This window comes from Triticum dicoccoides, chromosome 3B (assembly GCF_002162155.2).
Source record: "Triticum dicoccoides isolate Atlit2015 ecotype Zavitan chromosome 3B, WEW_v2.0, whole genome shotgun sequence".
In the NCBI taxonomy this organism is placed as follows: domain Eukaryota; kingdom Viridiplantae; phylum Streptophyta; class Magnoliopsida; order Poales; family Poaceae; genus Triticum; species Triticum dicoccoides.
The window spans coordinates 794,830,453-794,842,840 of NC_041385.1; the positions used below are offsets into that span (position 1 = coordinate 794,830,453).

General features: G+C 49.5%; 1 protein-coding gene across 1 annotated transcript; it reads left to right on the plus strand.

The window, feature by feature from the left end:
- Positions 1 to 9,698: 9,698 nt before the first annotated feature.
- On the plus strand, positions 9,699 to 11,481 carry LOC119282290 (dolabradiene monooxygenase-like). The gene is made up of 2 exons (XM_037562567.1): positions 9,699 to 10,610; positions 10,816 to 11,481. The coding sequence occupies exons 1-2, from the start codon at positions 9,753 to 9,755 to the stop codon at positions 11,437 to 11,439; spliced, it is 1,482 nt and encodes a 493-aa protein (XP_037418464.1). The 5' UTR covers positions 9,699 to 9,752; the 3' UTR covers positions 11,440 to 11,481.
- The last annotated feature ends 907 nt before the right edge of the window (positions 11,482 to 12,388 follow it).

Below are 12,388 nucleotides of genomic sequence, written 5' to 3' on the forward strand. Positions count from 1 at the left end.
CTGACATGGCTATTAGTCGGCGCTTGAAGCATTCTTGTTCGAAAGTTTCCTCTGGTACGATGAATTCTTCGTCGTCGAGGCTCTCGTCTTCTTTAGAGATTGGTACGTAATCACCATCCTCCGAGCCCTCGTTCCCGATGGGATCGTCGGGGTTGACTTGCCCCTCCTCCCAATCATCATGTTCTGATGTTGGTTCGATAGGGTCTTCTTGGTCTTCGGCGTTATCCGGAGTATTGTTATCTCAGGTGACGGTATTGCTGTCTTTTTCTCAGCGCGGTTTAGAGCGGCGCCGTTGACGACGATGCTTTGGTGGTGCCACAGGAGAATTATTCTCGGCTGGGTCTTTCCCGCCTTCGTCGTCATCCTCTTTGGGTGTGTCCACAATATACATGTCATATGTGGAAGTAGCCTTCGAGCGTCCGGTAAGCGGCGGGTTCTGGCTTTGATCTTCTCCGGCATCGTCGTCCATGTCGTCCATGTCCTCGGAAGCGTAATCGAGCATGTCGGTTAGGTCTTCGACAGTGGCTATGCAGTGGGTGGTGGGTAGGACGTAAAATTCCCCGCTGTCAGCCCCTAGCGCGGGCTGGGCATAGTTCAGCGGCGATCCTTCTGTAATGGCGAGAGATCGCATTAAGTCCAGAGCCTTGTTTAAGAGCAGGGTCTGGACAGGGAAGCGAGAATCCGTGGAGCGGGGCGGACAGGAGTTCCCTAGCAGAGCTCGTATGACACAGACCTCGAGGGTTTGGAGCTGGTGCACTGAGGTGAGTCCGGCTCGATGAGGATAGAGGGAGCCTGGAGTGATTCCGGGCCGGCCGATGAAACGACCCCCTCCGTATCTCTGGTGTTGAGCCCTATGGCTATGAAGAGTCCGGCGGGTTCTAAACTCCCGTCTTCGGAATTGCGGAAGTGCTCCGTATCTGTGGTCGGAGCCATGGTTGAGGCCGTGAACCCTTGGAAGATCAAGTCTCCCCGGATATCGGCGACGTAGCTTAGGTTTCCGAACTTGATCTGCTGACCAAGGGCCTAGCTGTCGATTTGCTCCAGATGACCAATCGAATTGGCCCGCAGTGCGAAGCTGCCGAATACGAAGATTTGGCCGGGGAGAAAAGTCTCCCAGAAGGCAGAATTGTTGTGGATGGTTGATGGAGCCATCGAGCCTTCTGGCGACGACACAGTGAAACTCTCAATGAAAGCACCAATGTCGGTGTCAAAACCGGCAGATCTCAGGTAAGGGGTCCCGAACTGTGCATCTAAGGATCAAAGGTAACGAGGAGGCAGGGGAAACGATGTTTACCCAGGTTCGGGCCCTCATGACAGAGGTAATACCCTACTTCCTGCTTGATTGACTATGATGAGTATATGGGTTACAAGAGTTGATCTACCTCGAGATCGTAATGGCTAAACCCTAGTTGTCTAGCTTGTACGATTATGATTATGCCTATGGACTAAGCCCTCCGGTTTATATAGACACCGGAGGGATCTATGGTTGTACAAAGTCGGTTACAGAGAAAGGAAGGTACATCATCCGAACGCCGATCTTGCCATCCACGCAAGGGAGAGTCCCATTCGGACACGAGGGAGGTCCTTCTACCTTGTATCTTCACGGCCCATCAGTCCGGCCCATGTCACATAGGCCGACTCCTCGAGGACCCCATAGTCCAGGACTCCCTCACTCACCTCACCGACCGTCGCTCGCTGTGAGCCCCTGCCGCCATGGCCGCGCACATCCAACCCGGCCACACACACACACACACGCACGCGCGCACACACACCCACAGTTATTTTTTATGCAATTTTGTATAGATATGCATGTATAGAATATTAGATGCAATATTCAACATATATGGATGCAATTTTGATCCAATATGTATAGATGCAAGAATTTTGATTCGGTGCAATTTTGATGCATATAGAAAAAAGTTTGATGATTAGATGCAATTTTGATTATTAGATGCAATTTTTATGTATAGAAAAAGGTTTTTGATCCAATATGTATAGATATATAAATGTTAATTAGATGAATTTCGATCAAATTTTGTCGTATGCAACATTTGATCATATGTCAAAGTTTGAATTTGGACATATTCAACATTTGATCATTAATGTCAAAGTTTGAATTTTTGACAGATGCAACAATATTTGATCATATGTCAAAGTTTGAATTTTGACATATGCAACATTTGATCATATGAGTTTGAATTTTGACATATATTCAACATTTGATCATATATGTCAAAGTTTGAATTTTGACATAAGAAAAGGCCTTCCAAATAGCGATATTCGAAAGGCGCTTGCTGAACTTCGTACTGAAAAGCTTAATATACTATCCGGGACTCTGTTCCAAAACAACTTGGAGAGCTTCATGCATTATGCGCCTGTTACTTCGGGCTAATGACGAAGCCATGGTTTCTTGAATCCTTTGACAATAGACAATGTGACATATAGAAGGGCAGATGAGATCAGGAAAAATATGGACCATCTTCTGCACATCCAGAATGGCACCATTTTGTTAAATCCCATAAAAGTTATTAAAATAATTCGTATTATGATTTTGAATCCTGGTCCTAGCCAAACATTTCCAAAATGTTACATATTTGCATGGAATTTGTTATCGACGTCAACGATGCCCGACCCACATCCTCATCGTCGACCCGCTCACGACGACGTCCTGCTTCAGAGGCGCCATGTCCGGGACTGGGCACCGCTGGGCTGGCATTGGGAGGTGCTACCATCAGGGGTGCGCATCTTGGTGGGACTAAACATAGGTAGAGGGAACCGCCGTTTTCAATGGAGTCCTATCCTGGTTAATCACTAAGGAAAGGTGGTAGCTATAAAGAAATTTCCTGGTGTGCGGAAAATTTCACATCCATGAAGAAATTTTGCACATCTATGCCCATTTGTAATGAAAAAGGTAGCATTGTTTACCCTATTATTAATGAAAAATTAACTTTGTTTTTCCTCTCCTAACCCTAGGCGTCTAGGTCAAACTCTCCTTTCCAGACTTCACCGACAGCCTATGGATTCGTCATCCCTCCGCTTGCTGGTCTAGCGGTCGGTGGTGGGGAGGGGAATCCCGGTGCCTCCTCTAGTTTAGTTTAGGGTTTCTAGTCCTCATAGGGGTGGCGGTCTGTCGAATGGCGGCGCTACATCTTTGAGTTTGTCTTCTGCGCTTCGATCATCTATCTGGACGTCATCAATCGAGCTCCGCAATAAATTTATGTCGTATCCTTGTGGTTAGGATTTCTTGTCATGTGGCGAGATTTGGTGTCAATATCTATGCAAGTATTCAAAGGAAAAACTACGGCTCTATGGTGCTGACCGTTAGGTACATGTGCACGAAAACTTTGTGGCTATAATTGACAAGGTCAAGCGGGCTCTGGTAGGGGAGCTGCGATAGCGCTGTGTAGGTGGCATGTTCTGGTGGCAGTAGTGGTTATTCAGTGGTCTTGAAACCTCAAAGTAATATTTTTATGTTTGAGATGCTTTGAAATTTGATGATACATATGAATTATTTTTGAAAAAATGTTGCGAAATGAAACTTCATTGATTCCTAACAAGTAAGAAAATACAAATTAATTACATTACTAAATATGACCATGATATAATGGTATCTGGTTATAGTTACGAAGGAAAAAAAGATCCAATAACCACATTGGAGGCCATAGATAGTAGATCTACATGTAAATTGACTAGGACACTACCGTGTAAACCAATCTGGGCCATAGAACCCTAACCCCATGTCCACTATATAAGGCTGGGTTGGGATCTCTTGATCGGTACTTTAGAAACCTAAGGTACACTTGATACATCCTTAACATATTTACATAGTTTGAAGTTTGAATTCCATTATTTATCACCTTAATATGTAGATATGTCCTAGAACATCTTCTGGTCAATAATCAATATCCGGATCGTCGACATGTCGCTGCTACAAAGATCAAACAACACTCGGTGGTCAGCCGAGCTGAGCCGACTCAAACTAACAAGAATACTTACGTGGAGGCCACAAGCACTGTCACCCAGATCCGAGGCACCGCAACCTTCTGAGGCTTGGATGTGGCCTGCTTTGGCTGCTTGGGCCGCTTCTCGGCGGAACTCCCCGTTTCCACGCGCGAGCACTTCGAAGTATGAGTCGTCCGCCCCAAGGCAGTCGTCCGCTGAGCCCAGCCGCCTTACCACTCGGATCCTGCAGCACCTTGGAGCGGGGTTCCTTATAGGGCTCATAAGACGGCGAGGACTCCGCCTCCTCACCCTCCTCAGAGCTCTTGTCCTTGTCGCTTTCCTCCTCGTCGTCACTTTGGTCATCGCCGTCAGATTCCTCCGAGTACCGATGCTCGGTGTCACTCGTCACATCCTCGGGCGACCGGTCGACCACCGGAATCTGGAAGAACATCTTCTGAAAGTCCTGAAAGACAAACACATCACAACACCAGAATCAAGTACACATGGAACAACATGTTGACACGCCGACTGAGCGGAAGACGATTGCCTCGACAGGCCGCAAGTCTTTGTGGAAGGCCGGCAGCAGCTCCTTGGGTTGTCACGGAAGCAGGTGATGGCCTTGATCTTGGCCCCCACGTCCTTCTCGGTGAACTCCTCAGGGTGCACTCGGGTAGGTCACTCGGCCCCTCACACAATCACATGGGTGGGTCCTCGCCTGCAGTGGCTGGATGCACCGAGTGACGAAGGTCTCGAGCAGATCCTTGCTATTGATGCCGGCGTTGACAATTTTGACCAAGGCGCTGGACAAGATACCAACATATGTTATCTCCTCCCTCATCACAAAAAGAAACGTAGGAGCCCTTACCCTCTTCGACAAGTACGGTGGAAGGCCCGACTGACTGCTGGCGTCGAGGACATCCCTGCAGTAAAACCAAGTTCCCTGCCACCCCTTGGTGGAGTAGAGAATCTCATCTTCGGGAAGGATCTCCCTCCCCGGACCTGGATGCCTAGACCCCCGCACAGTTGGGTGACGTGGGTCATCTCGCCAGTCGGCGAATCCTTCTTGACGGTCATCGACCAACAAGTTAAGACATACTTGAAATGGCCCAGTGGGGATGACAGCCAAGGGAGATGAAAGCCGAGAGTTAGATGATGGCGTTGGGGGGAAGATGGTGGAGTTGCGCACAAAAGCCATCGAGAGACACCCAAAAGAACGGGTGGGGAAGCATGGAGAAGCCCCTCTCAACATGGGTGACCAGCACGACGTGCTCGTTCTCCCGCGGAGCTGGCTCGACCTCCCCCGCGTTCAGACAGAGCCACCGCTCCCGCGGGATGATCCCCTCCTCCGCGAGCTCCTCCAACCGCCGAGCCGATACACGCGACGGAATGCAATCCCCCGCCACGCCTCAGGCTACCGCACCGGAGCCAGAGGAGGTGGCCTTCCCGGCCTTCTTTGCATTCTCCGCTTTGGCTGTGGAGTCTCTCGCCATCGCCACGGGTGCTCTGAGCGCTCAACTGTGGAGGGGAAGAGAGAGGCCGAGGTCAAGGCCGAGTCCGGATGTCAGTCCCCAAATCTTTTATATCAAATAGCAAATCGCAGGCCAGATCTTGCACCACAGATCTCCGGACCAACGGCGCGCGACAAGCATCACGCAGAACAGACGCTGCACATGGCAGATTTAGTGCGTGAAAATCGAGGAGCCGCGCCCCCACTTTTCCATATAACGCACGTCATTACCGCTTCCGCACGCGCACACACAAACTTGAATCCCAAGATTTCCGGGACAAATCAATCCGATTGATTCCCATCATTCCTTTACTAAAGGACGCATTTTAGTCTGACTGACCTCCCGCCGTGGGGACCCGTGCACTTGTCTACGCTAAACACCCTACTGAAGTCAACTTGAGGATTTCTATGAGACGAGCTTGGCGCCCCTCCACGGGTTGACTTGGCCCTTTCAGTAGGCTCCAAGGTGCATGACTCGTAAACTTGGAGTCGTAGAAGGCCTGCGATGGCGTTCCCCTTGGTGAGGAGTGGCTTCTCTCTAGAGAATCAGACCACGCACCGGGGTCCCCGCTCGAGTTGTTATGGCATGCTCTCACTCGGGCCTCAAGTCTATCTCCTCTGAGAGACAAAAGAATGCCACCGGGTTTTTCTTAGCGATCAGCAGCACCCGGTCATATAGGTAAACTTATAGTGCTGAATCCGTTGTGTTTTCGTACAAGGCACAGCAAACCACGACACGGAAACGTATTCGGAATGCTCTAGCCACACTCGGACTTATCCAAAGGATCGGTCCGCTCGTCCTACGAAACCTCAACCGATTCGGGGGCTAATGATGAGGTCACCTATTACAGGTAGGGTCAAGGACCCATCATATGTGACCCATATGGGGCCCATCACCCCCACAGGTAGGTCCCTGGACCATGCCTGCATTCGAATGCATTTATCAGAGAATCCACTGGGACAGCTCGACAGCACTCAGACGACCACCCGTTACTCGGTTAAAAAAACCACCACTCGGACTAAAGAGGTGAAAGGCCGACGTGGGAGTTGCAATGGTCGAGGAATCCTAAGACGCCCTTAAGGTAGAGTCAGGACTACCGTTACCTGTAACTGCTGTAGTAAAAGCTCATAACATCTGTAACGGACGCATTCAATATCACTTAATGCCCCGACGACGTGGAGGACATGGGTCTGCAACGCACTCTATATAAGTTGATGTCCACCTTCTTGGCCGGGGTGGTGTAATCTTGGTAACCATATCCATCAAATCATAACCAAGCCTCAGTGCATGAGATGTAGGGTTGTTACCTCCGCCGAGAGGGGCCTGAACTAGTAAAATACCGAGTGTTACACTTGCTCCGTAGTTAGGTTTTGCCCCTTATTCGTACCCCTACTACTCATTGTCAGGATCGTAACCCCGACATATGATGCGTCCTTGAAATCCTTTATTTGTTTTCTTAAAATCTATTATTTGTTTCCTAAAGAAAATTGCAATAATGGGAGGTATTGGTTGGTTTGGGTAAGTAAAGTTAGACCCATGATTGCGTTTACGTTAGGAAAGTCCTGATTTGCAAGGAAAGAGCTCGGGGTAAATAAACCGATGAACAAGAAATCAACGCGGAGGGGTGGTGGGAGAAGGGACGGAAAAAAAACAGACAAAGATGGGAGGTTGAGACGGAAAAAACCAGATGAAAGGGAAACTACCAAATCGCCCCTTAGGCCTTGTACAATGCAAGTGCTTAGGGGAGGTGCTTAAACAAATGAACCAGTTTTTCCTAAAGCACCGGTGATTATTTATACAAAGTAGACGCTTAATTACGCGTCTCTCCGATAGAAATAGGCACTAGTGCTTCATAAAATCCGGTTAATTTTTTTAAGCTCCTCTCTAAGCACCTAGCATTGTACAATGCCTTAGATGAAGAGATAATTGATAGCCAAATGCCATTAGAGTAATCGATAGCTGAGATACGAAAATAGCAAGACGTGTCAACGCTCATGTATACTCCCTCCGTCCGGAAATACTTGTCGGAGAAATGAATGTATCTAGACGTATTTTAGTTCTAGATACATCCATTTTTATGCATTTCTCTGACAAGTATTTCCGGACGGAGGGAGTACAATATAACTATTTTTATACTGCTGGAAGTACGTGTTCCCACTTCTTTAATACTACTGGAAGTACGTGCTCACACTTCTTTAATAATCTACATGAAGCCATATACTAATCCCCTCATGGTTCATATGAAAATACTTGGTTTCCCAGGTCAGAGATTGTTGCGGGAGACAGCTACCCTATGATCCACTCCCTCGCGCGTAAAATCATTTAGATCACAAATTCCTTCATAAACTAATATAAGAGAGTGATCTAAATATATTAGTTTACAAGAGCAAGTACTAATTAACACCACCCTTAAGGCATGCTATCATCCTCTTATAAGAACAGAAAAGAAGAAGTGCGTAATTGAATTAGTCAACAAATTGTAGTCTTCGATTCGCTGGATCCTTACACATGGCTAAACGGGCTGCATATCATTAATCTACTATAGAGATACGACGACCCGGTTGCACCGCGCGATTGGGAAGATATGTACGTTATGGTAGCTGCACGGATATCAATGGAGGTGCAAACCAACCAAGCAGGCAAGCAAAGCGTGTGCTCCACGTCTTGATATTTTCGTATCAAAGTGATGTTCGTGAAAAGATCTCTTAGCCATTCATCCATGGATGTACTCCCTCAAGTTGTGCTCAGCTGGAGTTAACTACGGATCGTGCACATTTGCATTGATTCGAAGCACATCTCAGATTCCTATGTCAACGCTACATATTATATTCAGAAATCATTCACCTTTGGGGCTTAGGGCTTTGCAAGGTCGAGAAACTGAGCTAGAGCTAACTGCCGTTTTTAACGGAGTCCTTGGTCCTGGTTAATCACTAAGGAAAGGTGATAGCTATAAACAAATTTCCTGGTGTGCGGAAAATTTCACATCCATGAAGAAATTTTGCACATCTATATATGCCGATTTTTAATAAAAAGGGTAGTAGTGTTTACCCTATTATTAATAAAAATTCAACTTTCTTTTTCCTCCCCTAACTCTAGGCGGCTAGGTCAAACTCTCCATTCCAGACTTCATCGGTGGCCTGTGGATTCATCACCCCTCTGCTTGCTGCTCCGGCGGTCGGTGGTAGGGAGGGGAATCTCAGTGCCTCCTCTCCGATTAGTACTTCAGGTTAGGATTTTGAGTCCTCATAGGGGTGGTGGTCTGTCGGATGGCGGTGCTACATCTTTGAGTTTGTCTTTTGCGCTTCGATCATCCTTGAATTTGCCCATCAAAGTTGCTAAGTCACTAAGTTCCTCACCGTAACTAAGGATGATGTTAAGCTACTAGCTAGTCATGGTAGTCTACTTAGGATACTGTTAGCCTACCTTGAAACTAAGTTGCCTATAATACCATGAATTTGGAGGCGAACTAGTTGTGGTAGGAAACTTAAAGGGTGAATCGAGTTAACTTGGTAGTCATGGTAGTCAACTTAAAAGGGATTTTCGTTGATAGGCGATCATACTATGCAGACTAATAAGAAGTTGGTTTTTTATAGCACTAAAGTTGCCTCCACAACATCCAAAGTTGATTAAAAAAAGGTTCGCTCTTTTATGGGATCTAGTCTTGAAGAACTCATCGCGACAAACACAATGGTGAAAACGGATTTGAAATTCAACGCTCGAGTCAAACGTTATGGATTTAAGAAAATTTTGAAGCCCCGAATTAATGCTTGCTCGTGGCATCTTGCTGAGAAATAGCGGGGCGGAGGGGGACATGAAGGCGCCAGGGGACCAGCCGATCAGGTGCTTTTCCTGTCTCGTCAGGTATCCTCTTTTGAAATACGGGAGACTAGTAGCAAGGCAATCACATTAAGAATACTGGGATCGAACGACCTGAACTCGTGCGCTTGCTGCAACCAAATAGTGGAGCTGCACTAATAAGCATTTAGAAAATTTATTTACACAATCGTATTATTATCGACAGGTAAATCACAAGCTAATGTACTAGGATATTTATATCTTCTGACAACGCACGGGCATTGTTCTAGTTGTGAGATATAACACTAAGAAATATATTGTATCTATATTTTTTGGTGCAGGATTTGACCATACACATGTCCTATAAATGAAGGTATGTAGGAGATAGGACTCCTCCAATTAAACATTTGCTAGGAACCAGACTGTTGAAAGTTGAAACCCCTTCCATTCATGCAAGCAAAGGCTGATTTCATTGTCTAGCTTCGTTCCTTTGGAAGGAACGTGTACATGATGATGCAAATGGAGGTCGTCTACCTCGGCGTTGCTCTCGTGTCCTTGTGCATTGTGCTTCTTTACAGGCGCAGGAGCTCGGCAGGGAACGAGCCGCCCGGGCCGTGGCAGCTGCCCGTGATTGGTAGCCTGCACCACCTCATTGGGCAGCTGCCCCACCGCGCGATGCGTGACCTGGCCCGGCGTTATGGGCCGGTGATGCTCCTTCGGCTCGGGGAGGTGCCGACACTGGTGGTGTCGTCCAGGGAGGGTGCACGCGAGGTGATGAAGACCCACGACCTGGCATTCGCGACGCGGCCACTGAACGCCACCCTGCGGGTGCTAACCGGCGGCGGCCGGGACCTTGTGTTCGCTCCGTACGGCGACTACTGGCGCGAGCTTAGGAAGATTGCCGTCTCGGAGCTCTTATCGGCGAGGCGCGTCCTGTCCTTCCGCAACATCCGAGAGGAGGAGGTCGCCTCCATGCTACGGGATGTGGCAGAAGCCGCGGCGGCCGCACGCCCCATGGAGCTGCGCGCCCGCCTCTCTGCGCTCGTCACAGATATCACGGTCCGCGTCGTCATTGGCGACCAGCTCAAGGAGCGCGACGTGTACATTTGCTGGCTCGATCGCTCCGTCAAGCTCGCGTCAGGGTTCAACCTGACGGACCTGTGGCCGTCTTCCTGGCTGGCCAGCTGTCTCAGCAGGGCTGGGCGGCGCGCCAAGGATTGCAGTGACACCGGGAACCACATCTTTGACACCATCATCCGTGAGAGGGGAATGGAAGGACAGAACGGGAACAACTTTCTGGGCGTCCTTCTAAGCATGCACAAAGAGGGCAGGATCGACATGGACACCGTCAAATACGTCGTCTTCGTGAGTATTACTCTACTACTTGCTATTCAATCAGCAATTTCAATACCTTAATTTCCACCTTATTGCACATTTAGAACACTGCAACTCAGTTAACTAGACTAAAGTTATAGTTTTCTGAGTCCGAAAATTTCCTTTGACCCAAACTTAGAGTTTTTTCTTCTATAATGGAAAAGTTCTCTTAAAACAATGTTTTGCATGAGCGTAGGAGGTATTCGGCGCCGGCAGCGAGACGGCAGCGACAACACTGGAGTGGGCGATCACAGAGCTGATCAGGAATGCAACCGTGATGCAGAAGGCGACAGCCGAGGTTCGGCGAGCCTTCGAGACCCGCGGGTCCATATCAGAGGATGCCCTTGGCGAGCTCCCGTACATGCACCTAGTCATCCGGGAGACGTTACGACTCCACACGCCCGTGCCGCTTCTCGTCCCACGGGAGTGTCGGGAGCCATGCCAGGTGCTCGGTTATGACGTGCCACAGGGCACGCAGGTGTTAGTGAACGCCTGGGCATTGGCCCATGACGAGCGCTACTGGCATGACAAGCCGGACGAGTTTCAGCCCGAGCGGTTCGAGGGTGAGGCGGCCACGGTGGACTTCAGGGGCACCGACTTCTCCTTCCTACCGTTTGGGGCTGGCCGGAGAATGTGTCCCGGAATAGTGTTTGGTCTCGCCAATGTGGAGCTCGCACTTGCAAGCCTGCTATTCCACTTTGACTGGGAAAGTCCACCAGGGAACAAGTTGGACATGGCCGAGGAGTTCGGCCTCACGGTGCGGCGGAAGGCCGGTCTTCTCCTGCGCCCTGTCCTACGAGTCCCTGTTCCTGGAGTCTAGTCTCTTTGTCTTGTGTGTGTATGTATGTGTGTCAGACTGACTATTTCTCACCCGAGGTAATGTTATGATTGTTTCATAAATAAATTTTATTTTGAATACAAATTATCTATATGCCCCTATCTTTATCTTTACCTCTTTACCTAATAATAAAGCAAATTCGGTTTCTGTCGTGCGTCGTCGGCTTTTTTGCCTTAAAGTCCCTTCGTTTCTGAGAATTCAACCCGCAGTCCCTTTTTAAGTTGCTATCTCAGAAAACGTTTCGTTATTACAAAAAGAACCCTGCCGTTTTGAGAATTCAACCCGCGGTCCCCCTGGAAAGAAAAAAAAACCTAGCCACACGAACGACCCATGAACCCAATCTCATCCACCTCCAGCGCCGCCACGCCCTGCAACGCCGCCGCGCGCCGCCGAACTCTGCCCCGTCGTCGCCCCGCCGGAATCCGACGGAACTCGACCCGCCGTCGCGCCGCCGCTCAAGCCCAGCTTCTGGATCGGGTCAACGCGGTGGCTCGAGCGGCTGTGGGCGGCGCGGTGGCTCGAGCGAAGGCGGCGGCTGGAGATTGCAAGGGCCGGATTCATGCGCGGCAGGGGCTGGGGAGGCGTATCCGGAGGCGGGCGGCGAGGCGGGGGTCGCCGGTGACGACGACGAAGGCCGGATCGTGGCTTGCCGGGCGAAAGGAGACAGGGAGGTGAGGGGAAGGAGAAGGAAGAAAGGAGGGACGGTGCGGCGACCTAGGCAGGAGCTCGCCGGAGCCGGGCGACGACGGACGACCGCGGGAGACAGGGGGATCCGAGTCGTTGCTACTGCCTCCCTGGTATTCCTCCTCTCACATCTCCCGCCTTGACGTCATCTGCTGCGCCGCCCAGGCCTCGACTCCACATCACCGGCATCTCCAACTCAGTACTCCTGCCACTGCACCCAGCGGCTCGTCGCCATGACCGGATCCGG

Excerpts from the sequence above, each read along its gene's own strand:
- LOC119282290 (XM_037562567.1), top strand. The coding sequence starts at position 9,753 with ATGATGATGCAAATGGAGGTCGTCTACCTCGGCGTTGCTCTCGTGTCC. Across the intron at positions 10,611-10,815 it reads CCGTCAAATACGTCGTCTTC|GAGGTATTCGGCGCCGGCAG; the intron begins GTGAGTATTACT and ends GCATGAGCGTAG.